At 34.1% G+C, this 19,866-nt stretch overlaps 1 protein-coding gene across 1 annotated transcript; it reads right to left on the bottom strand.

The window, feature by feature from the left end:
- Positions 1-10,982: 10,982 nt before the first annotated feature.
- LOC147399923 (uncharacterized) lies at positions 10,983-13,404 on the bottom strand. Its single transcript, XM_086446628.1, has 2 exons — positions 11,351-13,404; positions 10,983-11,245 (listed from the first exon to the last, which is right to left on the bottom strand). Exons 1-2 carry the CDS (start codon positions 11,990-11,992, stop codon positions 11,165-11,167), a joined length of 723 nt encoding a protein of 240 aa, XP_086302754.1. The 5' UTR covers positions 11,993-13,404; the 3' UTR covers positions 10,983-11,164.
- Between the last annotated feature and the right edge of the window lie 6,462 nt (positions 13,405-19,866).

Genomic DNA, 19,866 nt, shown 5'->3' with positions numbered 1-19,866 from the left:
TCCACTACAACTATGAAGCATTTGATCATAGTTTTGGATGCCACAAGTTGAGCCCAAGGACCTTTAGGAAGGGTGAAATCCTTACTAACTTAGTAAGGCCAATAAGACCCGGCATAAGGGGATTGACTCGTGGCAATGGATCGCAAAAGAAAAAATGCTCGTGGATGAATCTCTTTCAGATCCTCGCTCCCCTGCCAGCTTTATCGGTGAGTCAGCCATTCGGGAATAGATCCCTCCCTCTGGACCAAGGGGCATAGAAACGACTGAACCAAGCATCATACCTTATTCAGATGAAAGAGATCCAAGGAGATTGGCCTTGGAGACATGCACAAATGGGAGCGACTTGAATTGGAGCTTGCAGACCGTAGTACCCTTGTCGGGAGGAGCAGCTCGCCATACAGTTAAGTTAATTCCTTATTCCGGGGAGGCCTACTATAGAGGTTTTCATTCTTAATATTTTTTTACCTCTTCTTAGTTTTCATGTATTTATTTAAAAAATAAAATAAAGAAATGTGAATTTCTTGTTCAAAAGACATGAGATTAAATAAGGATATTTTAATGGGTAAAACACCTTAAAGAAAGTATCCATTACATCTTGGTTTAATTCATCCTTCAATAGTTCAAATCATTCGCATTTGGGAATATCGACAATAAATTTTACAAAATCTACCTCGAGATTTGTGAAGTCAGATTACAAATGATTTTATTTATTTTGATAAAATGAAGAGTACAAATCTCAGTGTTTTTCTTTTATTAATAGTCAACAACAAAAATAGTGGTGACATGTATATAGTTTTTTTCTCTTCGGGCTTCGCATGTGATCGACTGAAAAGGTAGCTTTGACGATAGTTTTGTTTGTACTTGATCTTTTGTAAATTTTCTTCCTTTTGGACTTCGTACTTTATTGGCTGAGAATATTGATTTTTGAGTAAGGGATTTTAAACTTTATCTTCTGTAGAGATTTATGTAGATTTTCTTCTCTCCAGATTTTGTGTTTTATCATTTGAGAATGTTGCTTTGATGATGGATTTTGAATTTGATTTTTGTAGAGGTTTGTGTAGACTTCCTTCTTTCTAGGCTTTACACTTTATCTTTTGAGAAGGATTTATTAATTTCTGAAGAAGGGTTTTGAGCTTGATCTTCTCTAGAGATTTATGTAGATTTTCTTTTCTCCTGACTTTGCACTTTATCAGTTGAGAATGATTTCTTGACTTACGGAGAAGGGCTTTAAACTTGATCTTCTCTTTAATCGAAGTTTGAATCTCTTGAAGAACTTTACTTTTTGGTTATTAGTCTGATCCATTTCATTAGATTTTGGACTTAACCACATGGGCTAACTTATTTGTTGAGTGTATGAGTCCAATACTTACTGTAGATCACTTGAACTTGGTTGGATCATGAACTTTATTTACAAAAACCCAAACCTAGACGGTAAAAGACTCGATCCCATTCAATGGGCCTTATTTGGATGTGTGTGGGCACATATGACTTCTAAGGATTTCATTCTTATTTATAAAATTTGTAATGGCATCCTCAAAATTTTGGTGCTTACAGGGATTAAGTAGAAAATATTTTTCTTCATAACAACCATGAGGGTGGGATATCCTTTATTTGATAAGCTAATAAAATGAGGTGATTATGAATTGGCTAGAACCTAGATTTCTAGACATTCGATGTAGGTCAATTTCAAGTATAAATATTTCATCATGAATGAATTTTGTGATGATTATGTAGGATTTGGGTTTTAAAGGGACACTTTGGGTTGCCCTGTAAAAGAAAAAAAAGAATTGATTTCGAAGAAGATGAAACCCATAACTAAATCACCAATATTATCTGAAATTTTAGATGGTCAATGAAAAGTCTACAATAATTTATGCAATCGTCAAACAATCGATTCGAACCAACAAACAAACAATCACAATTAATGAGAATCGAGCAAAAATTATATGAAGAACAATTAATTAGAAAGCAAATAAACAAGGTCCTTTGCACATAAATTTAACTTAAAATATTGAACAAACTTCAATAAAATTTTTGCCAACACAATTCACTGCATCAAATATTGATATATTTATAATTTCTTTAGCATAAACCTAAAAGAAATCTAGAGTACTTCTAATTCCCATATCAAACCTAGTCCCAAATGTTGCACTTTTTAATAAGATGATCAACCAAACAAGACCCACATGCAGTGGTGGAATTAACAAACAGTGAACAAACATATTCAAAATCAACAAATTACGTGGGTATGTTTTTCAGTGATGAACAATTAGAGATCAATCAGCTCAGTGAAGAAAATTTTGGATAAAACTTTGTTCGATACCAAAGAAGTACTCAATAGTTCCATACCCTGATAGCACAAAACACAAGGATAAGTCCACAAACAAAATTAAAGTTGATTTAGATGAAAAATGCATCAGATAGATGAGGATATTTCTTTGATTACCTTATTTAAAGTTATATCAACCTCTTTCATCTCAATGGAACTCACATTATCAACCTCGAATTTATTGAGGATACTTAAGCTTGACTCGGCAGACATAGGCATCACCACTATATCATCTGTCACCATATATGTCACCACTGTGCCCTTCACATAACCTTCCTCTCCAATCGATGTCCCATAATCGAGGTAGGTTAACTTTTTGTTCATATTGTTATTGCAAGAACACAAAGTCCTTAAATTGTGGGTTATTCTTCCGCAATTGTAGGGACACTGGTAGTATATATATTCCACCCATATTTGGAGGTAAGAGAGGGATTGTATCGGGACAATAACATAGTTTTGGCTTCAAAAGCAAATCTTTGTGTTGGTTTGGCTGTAGAAATTAGGAGCACTAAGGTTCTCTATACTCTCATATAGATTACTTAAGCACCCCCACCATCTTCTTCTTAGGGGCTGTTTGTTTGAGTTTATTTTCTACACTTAACGCTGAAAAAGAATAAAAAAATTCAGCACTTTTTGTCAAATCAGCATATTTGTCTCAATATTTTCAGCACTTATGACTGAAAAATAAGTGAAAAAAATTAAGTGAAGTTGGGTTTAATTTTTTCGTCAAAGCGGTAAGCTCCGGTCTTTTTTGACATGGACAAATATGCCCTTATACTTAAAACGATATTATCTCTTATATCCCATGGATAATTATATAAACACCCCACAAATTAATAAGGCAACCCACACAATAGCCGAATTGTTTTGTCTTATATGGGTTAAAAGTTTCGAAATGAGCTGATTCTTGGTGAGGATGATTTCTACAATGAGGAGACCATCCTCACCAAAAATCAGCCCATCCCAAAACTTTTAATCCCATCAAAATAAGTGCAAGGATCGTAAATCATCCATTTTTTTTGGAAACCAGTTTTGATGTGGTTAGAAGTTTCAGAATGGGCTGCTTTTTGGTGAGGATGATCTCTAGACCATATAGATCATCCTCACCAAAAATTGACTTATTCCAAAAAATATAACCCATATAAGACGACAAAAAAAAAAAAAAAGGTTATGGTGTGGGTTGTTCTTATTAATTCATAGGGGTGGTTTTATAATTACCCATCCTTTATTTTCATAAAAAATTATCCATCTAAAATTAAGTTCTTTCATCTTTGAAATAAGATGATGGGATGCTCCAATTATTACTACAAAAGAGAAGATCGTGCGTGTTGTATGAACAGATTTAAATTTGGATGGGAAAGTTATTATCTTGTAATTTAAAATTTGGGTACAATGAATTGTGTACGAAATTTAGAATATCAAAACATATTATCTTTTACATTTTTGCTCTTTTTTATTATGTGTGATATGAATTAACAGTTAAAATAGTCAAATAGAATATATTATGATTAAAAATAGAAATATAGTAATTTTATCAACTTTCAACAGTAACTAACAAATAATATTCTGTGATTACAATGTTTAATTTGAATCAGTTTAGCACAATTCAAATAGGTAAACAGACAACATTCTCAACACTTAAATTCAACACTTATAAAGTTTCAGCAATTATAATCTTTAGCACTTATTTGCTCAATTTAACAAACGACCCCTTAGTGAGAAGGTTGATTACTGATTCCAAATGCAATGTCAAGAGACTGAAGAGAGAATCAACAAAATCCTTGCCAACTTCTACAAATAGTAGTGTATTGGTTTTCTTGTCTACGAACACTTTAATGGTCAATCTTGTTGTTTCCATCTCTTTGTGTAAAGTTAGCTATAATGTAAAACGATGCTCTTTATAGAGATCTATTTATAGAGATACAAATGTTTGTGGAGGTAAATGGAAACACCAATAAAATATGAGGGCTGTAAATTATTATTTTTTTCTCCCACATACTGGACCCACTAATCTTATGAATATAAGATATACTTTAATATAAAAAAAATGATGGCTTGCCCTTCTCTTTTTCAATAACATAGTACTAAGGAAAGTGATTTTTATTTTACTTAGGGAAGAAGGCATTTAGCATTTTCCCTTTTTATGTTTTTTTTGTGAGGCCACTTTTCCTTTTTTCCATGTTTATTTTTTCTTAATGTTGGTAGTCTTCAACTAAATAATCTTATCTTTAAACTTTTGCTAAAATAAGTGCATTTCCTTCCCCCCCCACCCAAAAAAAAAAAAAAAAAAAAAAAAAATTACTCTTCAACCTCTTTAATTTAAAGGGAAAAGCATTGATTTGTCCTTCCCCACTCTCTTCTTCCCCCTTGAACCCTTGATTTATTTGGCAAAAAGCAAATAGGATATTTTCATCCATTTAAAAGAGTTGAGTAATAAATAAAATTATATGGGGAAAACAAGTGGCAATCTTGACACAAAAACCCTAGGTTGAAAACATTATAAAAAAAGAAGAAAAAAATTAAAGGCTTTAGGCAAGAGCGAATTATATGAGTACTCTAACCATTTTATCTTAGTTGTTTATCAAATACCACAATTAAGGAATAAGGAGGGAGGGGCATTCATCATGCATCTCAAATCTACATGAAACCTTTGAGTGGTATGTCGAAGTTAGTACTTATTTCCGAATATTTGTGAAAATCGAAGTGTTCTTGTAATTAATTGTATGCAATTTAAGAGAAGTTCTTTCCATATAGAGTCTAATGAAGCTTTGAAAAAGTAGAGTTGAGGGAGGGTATTGTGGTGTAGTGACGCGTCGTGAAGCTCAAATTGCTTTTACTTTTTTCCTTCGCATTTGCTTTGGCTTTTGCATTTGTTTGTTCAGCAATTGAAATTTGGAATTGATTTTTTGTTACCACTTTTTATTTTATTTTATATATAGTTAGGTGAGCAAAGAAGAATATATTAATTTTGCTATGGATCACATCAAATGCACCTTCTATAGGATTGAAAAACCAAGATAGGCAAAACTTCGTAAGTAAGTTTAACAAGAAATAATATTAAAACATTTAGTGGATCTCAATTCTTTCAAAGGAAAATATCTATGTAGTCCTGTGCTCGATCACAATGAAGTCTTCAGCAATTCCAAATCCTGACAGCACCAAAACAAATGATAATTCTCAGAAAAGCCAAAAAAAAGAAAATATAAAATAAATGTATGTCATCGAAGAAGACATCCCCAATGATCATATAGCTTGAAGAGAATAAATATACCATGAATCAACTCAAATCAGATAGATACCCTTGAATAAGTGACATACACGAACGGCCTTTCTTGTACCTTAAAATAGATTCAGTACAGGTTCCATCGTGACTCCATCATTAATCATTAGTTATTTGGGGTCCAAATGAAACTATAATGTGTGTCCAGTGAGTGGTTATATTTGGGCTTTCATGGGCCAACTATATTCAAGAAAAAATAAAGGGACTTAATACCCTTGTATTTTGGTTTGAAATTGAGATACTCTGTTGCCACCTCTATCTCCAATAACTCCCTCCAATTTTTACCCCCCCCCCCCCCCCCCTCTCAAATTTTTGGATGATTAGACACTCCTTTATACTTCGGTGACTATTTGAGTAACAAAACATGATCAAAATACCCTCATTTTCAACTTGCAATAAAAAACCTTACATTTATCTTTCTAAAATCATTCATTTTAACACCGAGGGGTTGGTTGAATGGAAATTTTGGACCAATATGCAGTTAATGTCCGTATGTCGTGAGTTCAATACCCAGTTTGTGCATTAATTCGTTAGGGGTGACCCACGAGGGCGTACCTTCACTTTCCTGATGTGTGTGATGTTCGGGTGTTGCACGTGCCCCGAGACTAGTTCTTTGACAAGAACATGGTCTATGGACTGGGCAAAGCCCAAATACAGGATTGGTCCATTGTCTACAGGTATACCCGATTATCAAAAGAAAATAAAAAAATTATTCATCTTCAAACATTTAAACCTCTATAGAAAATTAATTTTAATCAATCTTGTTCTTTAGATTTGAAAGTTATAGTACATAACTTAAGCTTGGAAACAAGGGTAGTTTTTTTTTACCAAAAGGCAGAAGATGACTAATTTTGGGAAGAAATCGAATTCAAAAAGTGTTTGATTTCATGTTGAAAAGAGTAATAAGGTCATTTCATTTCTCTATTGGATGAGACTGAGATTAAAGGGGCATGTAGGCATTCTGGTGGATATTTGAGATAGCCTATGATTTTTTTATTAGAAATGGGATCCACCAATCACATCAAACTGTGTGTATTGAATGACATCCCCAATTTACAGAATTACCCTTGTTAGTTATAAAACTACCCTTGCTATCTTGACATGGAACACACTAGAGTCTTGAGCATTAAATCACTCTTGCTAGAGAGGTTAAGGCTATCACTTTTCTTTTACAAAAATTTATCAAAGCTACTCTTGAAGATACTCAATAAAATATAATCCCTTCAACAAGTGATGGTTTGCTCACAGACCAACACTGTTTTGACAAGTGATGGTTTGCTCTCTCTTGCCCACACATCCACTGTCTAGAAATTCTTTATTTTTAAATTTCAAATCTTAAAAAGTATTGTGAAATCCACATGAATTATCATATTGGCAATCGAACACCACAACCTTCTAGATTTCATGAAAAATCTCATGGTAAAAATAAAAAATAAAAATCGAACTTGATCAATGGCATTGAAAAAGGATGACTATTGAACACCCAAATTTAAAATTAAATATAATAGTGAAAGATAACTTAAATTTTTTTTTTTTTCTATTGAAATTCATAGAATTTCACCATCTACACACTTTTGAATTGGATCATATTTTTTAATGTGACAAGATGATTTTATTAGAAAATTTCGATTTTTTACCATGGGCAGGAGAGAGAAAAAATTTCTTATAATTACTTATGCCATCAATGCCACATGTCAAAACAGTGTTGGTCTGTGAGCAAATTTGCTCACAGCCATGTGAGCAAACAATCACTCTCCCTTCAACAACCTAGAAGATGTTTTTTAACCCCCATGTTTTACGAAGCAGAGGTATTGAGTTCAAATCCACCCTTAGTGGCCATCCTTAAGGATTTATCCCAAAAACATAAGCATACCTCAAATATTCAATAAAACCCTAGTTTTGTAGTTAGTCATATAAAAATGTTTGAAGTAGGGGGTCAGTTCTGAAGGAACTAGCACTATTAAATTTGAGAGTTGCTATTGCCATGTTGACTTTTACTAATGACACACCAATTACATGGTTGGTGTGGCATTAGTAAAATTTGGTGTGGCGACAATAACTCTATTAAATTTATTGGTTTTGATTTCTATCAATTCCAATTCCCATTATGAAATTAATGGAATCGAAGGTAGAATTGTCAAAAGTTTTCTCCTTAAACAATTTTGATCCTTGATTCCTATCAATTTTTATCGGTTTCAGTTCTCAATCTATTCGACTTTCAAGATATCCGATATAAATCAATTCCAGCAAAATGGGATCTAGAATAAGAGTTTTCGATTCTAATTCTGGTTAGGTTCAAATTAAATGGGTACCTATTGACACTCCCTACTATGAAGGATGGTTAGACAAAGACAAGTACCCCACTTTAACATTTAAACTTAATATAAATAGGGTCATTTGGTGAAAAATCAAGAAACCCTAAAATCATGTTGATTAGTTTTCAAAATTATAAAATTATCCTTTTTTTACTATATAATTTTTTAAACCACCATTTAATTAATATATTGAATTACAGATAAGCCTTTTTGATACGTGTACTTGCACATGCCACCTTCTAATCTTTAATACTATAAATTTATAATGGGAAAATGTGGAGTAGAAGTGGTTCGACACCAAAACTTGGATTCCAAAAATGCCCCACTTTAATATTTAGACTTTATACAATCAGAGTCATTTTCGTCAAAAATCAAGAAAATTCCAATGGCACATCCCTAAAATCATGTTAGTTAGTTTTTAAAATTATAAAACTATCTTTTTTCACTATGTAATCTTCAAAACCAACCTTTAATTAATATATTGAATTACAAATAACACCTTTGGATACATGTGCGTTTGCACGTGCCACCTTCTATTTATATATGAAGAATTGTTCCAAAATGTCTGCATAATTTTTTCTAGATGAGTCTTAAGTAGATCGTATATTTAGTGGGATTTATTTTATAAAACGTCGAGATAATATGCCGCCCCCTTCTAACAAACACCCCCATCACAGAACCAAAGATCATTTACCTTGAGATATGCAGAACATAAATCTTTTTCTTATTTTTTTTAAGGAAAATGATCTACGGTTCTATGATGGGGGTGATGTCTTCCCACCTCCTTTTAATGCTTTTTAACATTTTTTGAAAAGCAAGTTGCTTGTCCACGTTGGTGGGACCATTGGAGACATGAAGGCCACATGGAAATAGGTGGGAAATGATATATTTTTTTTAAATAAGATTTTTTAGGACATTAAATGGGTCGAACACAAGTTGGATCTAAGTATATCCATACTTTGATTCAGATAAAAATTCAGACCTTGATTCAGATCTGACTGAGATAATACCAAGATCGTATCCAAATCCATCGGGTCGGTCAATCAGGTTGGGTCGGATTGAATTGCATTTCACATTAAAAACAACACTAGACCTAGAGAAATCATCTGTAGATTTAGATCAATTGGGTCAGGTATGTCAGATTAAGGGGTTAAATCATATTGGACCCTTTTTTTTTTTTTTTTTGAATTTTTATAAAAAATCTCATTATTCCTCCACTTCAAAAATCTTATATTATTGTTTAGATTTGAAAATTAAAGTAGATTAATCATAAGATTGAAAATTATGGTAAAATTTTGCCCAAGAGGTTGATAATAACTGATTTTGGTAAGAGACATCAATTTTTTTTCGATTTCTAGTTTCAGGTTGAAAACAAGGGTAATGATGTCATATTGCATTAATCTATTGGAGAAGATCAAGGTCAAGGGACGTATAGGCATCTTGGTGTAAATTCCGAGAAGGATAATGCTGAAGTGACCTCAGGCTGGAGCCTTGTACAGACAGTCAAGATGTGCGATATGAGATTCCAGCCTGAGGCTGCTCTTGCACGACTCATTCGAAAAAGAGAAAGAAACCCTTTGTTTGTAAATGAGTTGATGTAGACCGATATCTTTGGATACTGTGCTGACATGGCAGTGTATAGAGAATCATACGTTTTTGAGTTGTGTTGGGGTGACGTAAAAGTAACAAAAACTCATGGTGTCCTGTACATTTTCGTAGAGGCTTTTTTGCAAGATACGAGTAAAAAGCATCTAAGGTTATGTGCATGCCATCACATCATTTTTGTCACTCTTGTGTCTCCGTTTGTGTCATTCCAACATTTTGCAAGTCCTTTTCCTCAAGATAAAAGGGCAAAATCTATCATTATCTGTGCTGCCACATTAGCAGAGTTTGAGTGTTTGTTCAGTATTTCTCTTTAAATTGATGATGACATTGCCCAATTGACTTGGGTCTTCATTCATATATTGAAGAGAAATGACTTAAATGCACTTCCCTTCAACCAGTTGAATTATTTTCAATGAATCAGTTATGTTCAAGCTCTCCAGCCTTGCTATTAATTATAAGAGTCATGATAATATGACTTGCCAGGTGGCATACTCAATTAACTCCCTGACATGACAAGTTTGTGTAGATCTGTATGCCTCATGATACACGATTGCACTTTCCCATCAAAAATATATCCCGAGGTGCATAGATTTACGATTCCAAACTTGTCCACATCAGGTAGTCAATTGAGTATGCCACCTGGCGAGTCATATTATCATGACTCTAACTATAATCCCCCCCCCACTAAGAAAATCCTGACCTCACCCTTGAGAAAGAGAAGGACTATTCTACCTTAGATCGATATCCATGGCTTCTAAGAAGCTTCTAGGATTTTTTAGGTTTTAAGGGAGGTGACACAACCATGATTTTAAAACTCATTTTGATGTCTCGTCTTATCCATGAACAAGATAGAGTCGTATCGGACGAGTTTTCTGATATGATTGAGTCATCTCGTTCAACAATGAGACCAATGAACCATGGTTTTAAATTTAGTCCGATACATTTGACTTGTCTATCCGTCTCGTTGGTGGATGATACCGAGATGTATCAGACGAGTCGTCTCATCCATACGAGATTTAATACCGTGGAAACAACTCTTAGGTTAGTTGATACCGGCCACCGTCCTTGAACAAATAATGAATTACGGCAATACCATCCTCAAACCAATAGTGAATCACCACAATTAAGAAGTTCACAATTTGTAGTTTTAAGAAAAATTCCTTCATTCAGCAATCCGCCTACACTCATCCAATTAGCCCTCTTTGTTGCTCTTGAAAATTTTGAGAGAATGCAAAGGTTTATTTAAGGAGTAAGATAGTGATCTCCTTTGTCTCACCACAGTTCTTCTGCGTTAGAAGGTGCGTTAAAAGGTATTGTGGTGAAGTGATGCATTGTGAAACTCAAACTACTTTTACTGTTGTATTTGCTTTTGCTTTTAAAGATATTGAAATTGGTTGACGGCTACTGATTTTTGCAAAGAAAGCAAAGAAGAATATATTTGCTACTAATTATTAATAATTAGACCAAACCCATCGATTACCTCTTTAGTATCCGTCTACACTTTCAGAACTTCACAATATCAAGAGTTCTTTAAAGCTTGCTTGGGTATTAAGTAGCTAATAAGATCTAACAAACCAAAACCCATACACGATTAGTAAACATATATGTTTACAAGCAATAAAAGGACTATAATACTTAACGGGTTTCACTCTTCACAAGGAAAACTTCAGAGAGAACTGTGATCGACCACAATGATGCCCTCAGCAGTTCCAAACCCTGACACCACCAAAACATAAATGATGTATAATTCTCAAGAAATTGAAAAGCAAACCAAGAGATTTAGAGGAAAATGCATCGTAAAGAAGAACGTTTATTACTAACTTCCTTCATAGTTATATTAACCACTTTCTCTTCAAGGAAACTGACATTCTGAACGTTGAACTTGTTGAGAAGAATAATGCTAGAAATGCTGGACATGGGTGTCACCACCAAATCATCCATCACCATGTATGTCACCACACCCTTCACATAGCCTCCTCCTTCACTGCTAGATGATGATGATCTTGATGATGGTGATGATGATGCCACATTGGAAGTCTCAGAATCAATGTAGGTTACCTCAGTGGACATGTGGTTCCTACAATTAGGACACCTAGTAGTCGCAGTGTCGGTAATGTACTTGGAGTGGCAACTGCAACATCGGTAGTATTTTGGCTGTTTTCCATCCGTGTTTGGAAGTAAGAGAGGAATGTTGTCAGCATTGAAAGATGATTTTGGTTTCAAAATGGAATCTTTGTTTAGGTTTGGCTGCATGTATGTGGAACTAAGTATCTCCACACTATCATACAGATTTCCTAAGCTCCCCACCATCTTCTTCTTTGTTAGGAGATTGATTATGGAGGCTAGTGGTAGAGACAAGAGACCGAAAAGAAAATCAACAACATCTTTGCTCGCTTCGGCAAATAATATTCTGTTGGCTTTCTTGTCGACCAGAAGCTTTATAGTCATCTCTGTTTTTGCCATTGCTGTGTGTATTAGTTTGCGCTTTTTCTTTTCTTTTTTTATGGGAAGTTTGCTTTGTGAACCATGCTATTGCTCTATCTGTGATGGTCTGTTTAATATTTATAGATAAATGTGTGAGGAGGGAGATGGAAATAGTAATAAAGCATGAGGGTCGTAAGATATTTACCCATGAAGGAGATAACTTCGTTATTAAGTGAAGACTCTCCCAACCTTTTTTTTTATTTAACTTAGGGAAGAAGGTATTTCACTTTACTTTTTTGCTTTAAACGTTTTTAGTAAGCTAGTCCCGCGCTGAGCTTAATGCTTTGGTCTCAAAGGACAATGATCTTTTTTTTTTTTTTTCATATACTTTTCGTGAAAGTGAGTAGGGAAAATTATTAAAAGAAAAAGTAGGGATCCAGTCAGGTGTCCCGTTCCTAACCAAGGTCAGGTGGGCCCCCATTTTAAGTCATTTGGCATTTCTTTTGTGACCTACTAACAGTATGGATATGTTGTCCATCCCTTGGTGAATTACACACAAAAAATCAATTTGAATATTGATGATGTGAATCCATTGATAACAGCATTGTCTTAAGAATAATTTCTAATTGTTCGATTTAAATTATTCTATAAGAGATTAGATCTAGTGGATATAAGTGTTTGATACAATTTTTGGTATGTAGGTTCACCAAGGGATGGACCACGGATCACATATTCATATGTCAATGGATCCCTAAAAATGCCACGTGACATAAAATAGGGTGCCACTTGACCTTGGTTAGGAATGGCTCACCTGATTAGATCCCTACTCCAAAAGAAAAAGTCAGGATCCAGAACGATGATCAATTCTTATAACAACACTAGATGTCTGTGTGACACATTTGGAGTTCAAACACATGGACTGTGTGCACAACATGGTTAAGAGCCTTGGGTGTTTCAAACTTCAACAAAAATGTGCCATGTTGACACTTTACCTTTATTATAGGAACAAGACAAATTATTGGATCCCAAGTCTTTTCAAAATTGTTAACATAAATCATAACCCCAGTTGAAGTAGTGTTTTCGTTAAAAGCTTATTTTTGTGATTTAATTCCAAAAATACCCCTACTTATTTTTGTTGCCAACCTTAAAATGTGTAATTTTTTAAAATTTTATTAATTATTTTGTTAGTTTATACTATTTGATAATAATTTTTTTGGGGAGAATTACTTAAAGGACCTTGGTGGAGGGACATTTTTCTAAATAGTCCCTAAGTTTGGGTGGTCTCTTAGTGGTTCATTTAGTAAAATTTTCTTTTCTTAATAGTCATTACCTCATCTCACGTTTATAATGTCTATGAAATACCTAAGCTACCCTTTTTGGATCTTTTCACTTAGGATTTCCAATGGTGATTGCGATCATTTACAATGATCATTGATAATGGATGACAAATGATATTCTCTTAAGGTTTTTTTTTTTTTTTTTTTTTTTTTGTAATTATTTTTTTTCCATATACTTTCGTAAAAGTTAGTAGTCATCAATCTAAATAACAAGAAATTTATTTTTGTTGCATTTTCATAGAATTCGGATATATCATTTGCACAACGCCTTGTGTATTGAGGGTATTCACAATGTAGATACACGAACTTAGAAACCTTTAGGGAGGTTTTGAACTCATCTACATGGGTTTAGGAGTTTCCACCATTCAATTAAAGTGTGAATAGATACAATAAAAAAGTTTTTTAAAATTTTATTTTTTGGCTTGTAGTGACTCACATATCCAAAAAATAAAAGAAATGATTTACTTAGATATCTATAGTAAGAAGGTTCGGTTGAAGGACAAGGAAGGTATTAGACACCTTATCCCACCCATTCTAAAATGATTACTAATATATGACCATAGGTGAAGATTTGAAACTCTTTTTGGGTTTTGAAAATAGAAAAAACTATACAAAAACTAGAAGAAAAAAAAAAAAAGCTATAATCCTATTTTAAAAATGAACAAATTAATATGATGAGCAAGGCTCTACTAGAAGTAGGTGCTTATTATTTTTTTTTTGTGAACTTGTGACTTTGATGAAAATCCACACAGATTTAATCATTTAGAGTCCTAAAACTTCAAAACAAGTTTATGTACTCCTCAGGGAGACTTTTTTTTTTAAAATTATTGATAAGTTGAGGATATGAAGGGCCCCACCCTGATATATTAATTAAAAACTAATGTTGAAAAAAACAGACATTCAAATCTTCCAAGATGATATTATACAGATCCACAAGAACATTCAAAGAATAAAAAAAACTTAAATTTTCATGAACTGCTCTACTCCTAGCTAACCAATCAACAGTTTTGTTAGATTCTCACCACGAAAACTCCAACTCAATTGAATTAAAGACACGCATAACAGATTTGATCTCTTTGACCATATTAATAACTTTCCACGGCGTATTCCATTTTTCCTTGATCCCTTGAACCGTAAGTAACGAATCTGAGTTGACAATTACATCCAAGTAACCTCTCATCAGCAAATGACTCAAACCATGAAGAATGGCCTCCATTTCTATAGTTATGATATCTGTATGCATTGAAGGACCAAACCCAACAGTCAACAATTCTCTACTATCATTCCTTGCTATGAATCCAATTCCAGCACCATTCTCTGACAACGAGCCATCAATGTTCAACTTGACCACGCCCATTGAAGGAGGATTTCATCAAACCTCTCTATTTTCTTTAACAACCATCTCTCCATTACAGCCCCATAATTGGACCAAATGAAAAATAGCTGCTATAGGCGTCTTTATACCTTCAAGCTTTCCACATACATCTGTCATAATCATTTGGCTAAGCTGTTGCACAGTGACTTCCCTCTCCTCGAAAATTTGTCGATTCCTCTCACGTCAAAGATGATAAATGGTTGAGCAAAACATAAGGCTCAATACATTCGAAATGTGCGCTTGGTTACAAACAAAATCAACTTCATCTTCGATATTGCCCACAGTCTGTCTAACTAGTCCACCCCAGTTCAACACAATTTCCCAAGTTGCACTACAATATCTACACTTGAAAAAAGATGCTCGTTATCTTCCACATTGTTACAACACAATACACATCGAGAGACCAACAATAATCCCCTCTTCCTCAGATTCTCAATTGTTAAAAGACTTTTATTAGTCGCAAGCCAAGTAATAAAGGAATGGCGTGGAATCTTCAGCTTATTCCAAACCACCTTATGCCAATTGATTTCCGCTTCATGTCTTCAAATTGAATCCTAAGCTAATTTTAAAGTGAACTTGCCATTGGAATTGGCCTTCCAAACTATCTTATCTTTTTCTTTTGGCCATGCAGGGTGATGATTTTCCACTTGATTTGCAATCTCAGATAATCGAATCTCATCTTTAACTAAGCCCTCCCATCTATTATTCCCCGCAAAATCAGAAACCAACACATTAATAGTACTATTCATACGAACCACAACTCTTCTCCCAAACTGATCAATCAACGTACCACCCTTTAACCACAGATCATTCCATAATTGAATTGAGGACCCATCTCCCACTAAAAATCTAATATGATTTTTAGAAACATCACGGACTTTCGTAATACCTTTCCAAGATAGAGTCTTTGTTAAACAATTTCCTTTGGAGTGGATTCAATTCTAGAAAGTCTTTTCATCTAGTTAGTTAGTCTAAAGTTTGTCGGCCTTTAAAAAAAGTGGACTTGGAATTAGAATAATTAAAGATTGGAATACCATTGGGCTCATGAAACTTTTTTGGAATTAGTTGGTCCAAACATCACCATCTATTAGCTTCTTGAGCTCCTCCTCCTTTTTGTCTTGAATATGGGTCCAATTTATAGGAGTTTGGAAGACCCTTGGGGATAAACTTATCCCAAATCATGGAGTCCTCAATATTTGCAATAAAACCTCTATAGAAAACCTAAATGACCTCTACTCTCCTTCGACTTAAATGAGATAACGAAATCTTGATACACCAATACTTAGTACAAGTAGAAAGATACATATCGAAACAAATACTTCTCGTGATACAAAATATAAATAAATAAAAAAAAAAGAGTTTGGAGTATTAAATTATGTCTTTCACTCTCCTAAGGTCTCACCAATCATGACAATTAAGAGGGTAGGATTGTAAAAGGTCCTAGTTTTTAGAAAATTATTTGAAGAAGGTAGAAAAGTCATAAGTCATTGGCTTTGGGTCAAGTGTGAAGGAAACAACCCAAATGACATGTAATTAAATGGTAGGCTTTTGACTTCTTTGATTATTTTCCTTGAGAGAATCTCTAACAAATTAATGATAGATTGGTCATTAGACACAAATTTTAAATAGTTCTCTTGGGTGGACAAAGTAACTATAAACTTTAGAAATTGGTCAAATTACATTGAATGCCAGGAAATTCTTTGAATTGTGAAGAATATAGAAGGGGTAGAAAAGAGATTTGCCTCTAATGTGTCTCAACAAACTAAAGTTAATGAGGTAATTGACCTTAAGTGGAAACCAATCAAGATTAGAATCCTAATTAGGGAATTTGGTGAATTACTAAAAAGAAAGATAAAAGAATTATTTAAGCAAATAAAACAAAGATAAAAAAGTAAAATGAAAAGGTTTTCTAAAGGAAATACAAGATTAAGAAGTGGTTTAAGGTAATTAACCTTAACAAATTTGAATGCACATGAGACTTAAAACTGTCTAATAGACTTGGCCTTAGGTGACTAATGGCTAGTGCAAAATTTTCTTCTGGTTGTTGGTCACCTTCATAATGAATAAAAATTTCTTTTGATCGTTGGTAACTTTTAACCAGGCCAAAAAATTAAGCCTGGCTGTTGGTTACCTCCATACCAGGCTAAAATCACAAATGCAGTTTTATTTGTTGACTCCACGTAGGATCTTTGGGACTACTTGAACATTGACTTAAGTCAAATCCCTTCTCGGAAGGTCTTTGGTGCTCTCGAGTTCGATCTAGACAAAAATAGGGTGTCTACACACAATTTACAAAAATACCACATTAGGAAAGCTATCAATACACACAGTGTTCTGTGATTGGTCAATCCAAGATTCGATGAAATTTCAAATTAACTTTATTATGAGCAAAAAATTCTCCATAAATAACCTCTTCTTTAAACTTTTGCAAAAATTCTTCTATTTTTTTCCCCAAAAATCAAATCTCTTCAATATTTGAAAGTGGATATTCTATAGCTCTTTTTTCCTATAGTTCTTGTAGCACTTTATAATGATTGAAAGAGTGCCACATCATCCATCTAAATATGGGAGTTCAGTGACCATCCACTTTTAAACCTTTGATCAAGTGAAAAAAAATGTTTATTTATTTTTCAAATGATAAGGATCATCAATAATAGAGGATTAAGTTGTAATTTTTCTGTCAAGGTGGTGTTCTAAGTTCTAACAACTGTGGGAAAAGTACTACAGGGAGCAATAAAAAAAACTTGCCACAAAGGATCTGCTCCCTCAATTTTAGGATTAGACATTGAGCGAGAGGAAGCTACTCCCCCCTCCCACCAATTTTAGACAAGCCCTTCCCATGTTTTGTTCAATATTTGGAGTTATCCTCCGTGTTTCCAAAGATAACATGCCCCCTCCCAAATTTTAATCTATAAAATCCATGCCTCATTCCCAATTGTGTTTTCAAAACTTACGACATGCCCCTCACAGATTTTGGTCAAAGCTAGCGATAATCTACCCCTTTGGTTCCATTTAGTCCCACGTTAAGCCCACTTAGAGTATTTCACTTTACTGTTTAAAAAAATTGAAATTGGGCCTGCCATTGAAGATGCTCTTAGGATCTATTTGAGAGATTTTTCTTTTGAATCGTGATAATCAGACTACCCCAAGAGGTAAACTCAATCAACTACCCTGACATGACATGTTCGACAATCGTAGATCTGCGCTCCTTAGGATACATGGCTGCACTTCCATCATAAAAATGTGTATCTCGAGGGAACTGTGTATCCTGAGGAATACAGATCTACAGTTTCCAAACTTGTTACATCAGGTAGTCAATTGAGTACGCCACGTGAGGTAATCAGATTATCACGACTTTTTTTTTTTTTTGGGTAAGTTGTTTGAGAGCACATGGAAACTGAAGGTCCCACCTTAGCTACGTTGGTAATGCTGGAATGCCATTGGATTTACTGCAATTTTTTACGTTTCTGACATGGAGGTGCACACATAATCGTAAATGCGTTGGGACCGGTTTTTAGTGGATTTGGCTTTTAAAGGTCTGAAAAGTGAAAATCTAATTAAACCCAGCCTGTCTGATTCTTAATATATTTACCTCTTTATTAGTTTTTCTTGTACTTCTTTTGAACTTTTGTTTTTTTTTTCATTCTGTAATTCTGGGCTACTGAAAGAAATGTGAATTTCTTGTTCAGAAGACATGAGAACAAATAATGGATACATCCTGGGAACATTGTGTTGATTTTCTATTTGCAGATTCTTCAGAATCCACGTCACATCCTGGTTCAATCCATCCTCACTAAGCCATTAGTTATCTGACATTTCAGATGGTGAAACCCATAATTGTTCACTAAGCCAGTAATTACCTGCAATAGAAAAAAAAATTGATTTCGAAGAAGATGAAACCCATAATTATTCACTAAGCCATTAATTAGAAAGCCTTTGTGGGTGTTTTGGGAGAGGGGTTGGAAACATTAATAGAACATGAGATTTGATTAAAGGGTGAATTACCCTTCCTTGAGTTGAAAATGAGTTATTTACGATTCTGACTAACTGTTCATTTTAATTATCAAAATGTGAATGATCAAAAACAAAGATTACACAGATTCGATTATGTCTATATTGAGTTTTATCTTTTGTTGGTCTAAAGTATATAAGGAGCTTAGGGGCTTGTTTTTTGAGGATTTTTTTGTATAATTGAGATGGGATTTGTGGGTATTTGCGTGGATAGATCTGGTTTGTAAGGCCTTCCAGATTTGTCAACTCGACCGATTTAGTTTTTTCTTGAATGCAATGCTACTAATCAAAAAAAAAAAAAAAAATGTGAATGATCAGGTTTTCGCTAAAAAAAAATCAGAAAGTTAACGAATTTGGCGATTTTAAATTGACAATTTCATGGGTTTAAATAGTCACTTTAAACGTGCAAAATAGTCATTTTAAAACCCCTCCAAATTCATTATAGTTCACATTTTGATAATTAAAACGAACAGTGATCCGAAATCATAAATTCGTCAAAGGTTGATCACTTTTTCTTAAATATCCCTTGATTAAATATTTTCTCAATAAGTGAAACTTTGTTATTAGATTAAATATTTGTTACATATCACTTAATCTAATTACAGACCATGGAAATAGTTAGGCCTGTCAATGGATAGTCGAAATCCGAATTTGAATCCGAATTCGAATTTGAAAATTCGGATATTATCCGAAATTTTCGGATATCGAATTCGGATTCGGATAGTTTTTAATATTCGATAGTATTTTGGATACGAATTCGGATATACATGATTCGAATTTGATAATATCCGATTTGAAATATAATAATAAGTAACTATTTTTTTATTTTTCATTTAGGTTTGAAGTCGAGTTTCAAGTTCTGTCGAACAGAACTCAACCAGCCCTCGTCTTCTTCTACGGTTCTACCTTCATCTTCTTCAATCCGACAACGGTGGCCCTCAGCCCTCATCGTCTCCGACAGCCCTCATCGTCTTCAACCCTTAGCGGCTCAGCCAATAACTCAGCCCTAATCATCTTCGAACTTCATCTTTTTCAAACCGACAGCGGACGGCCCTCTGCCCTCATCATTTTCAACCCCCATCATCTTCAACCCTCAGCCAATAACTCAGCCCTAATCGTCGTCGAACTTCATTTTCTTCAATCCGACAACGGACGGCCCTCTGCCCTCATTGTCTTCAATCCCTTCAACC

This window comes from Akebia trifoliata, chromosome 6 (genome assembly GCF_017979445.1).
Source record: "Akebia trifoliata isolate Shusen 1 chromosome 6, ASM1797944v1, whole genome shotgun sequence".
NCBI lineage: Eukaryota > Viridiplantae > Streptophyta > Magnoliopsida > Ranunculales > Lardizabalaceae > Akebia > Akebia trifoliata.
The sequence above is the reverse complement of the archived record's forward strand: the minus strand, read 5'-3'. Positions and strand labels throughout refer to the sequence as shown.

Excerpts from the sequence above, each read along its gene's own strand:
- LOC147399923 (XM_086446628.1), bottom strand. The coding sequence starts at position 11,992 with ATGGCAAAAACAGAGATGACTATAAAGCTTCTGGTCGACAAGAAAGCC. Across the intron at positions 11,246-11,350 it reads TTAATATAACTATGAAGGAA|GGTTTGGAACTGCTGAGGGC; the intron begins GTTAGTAATAAA and ends TGGTGGTGTCAG.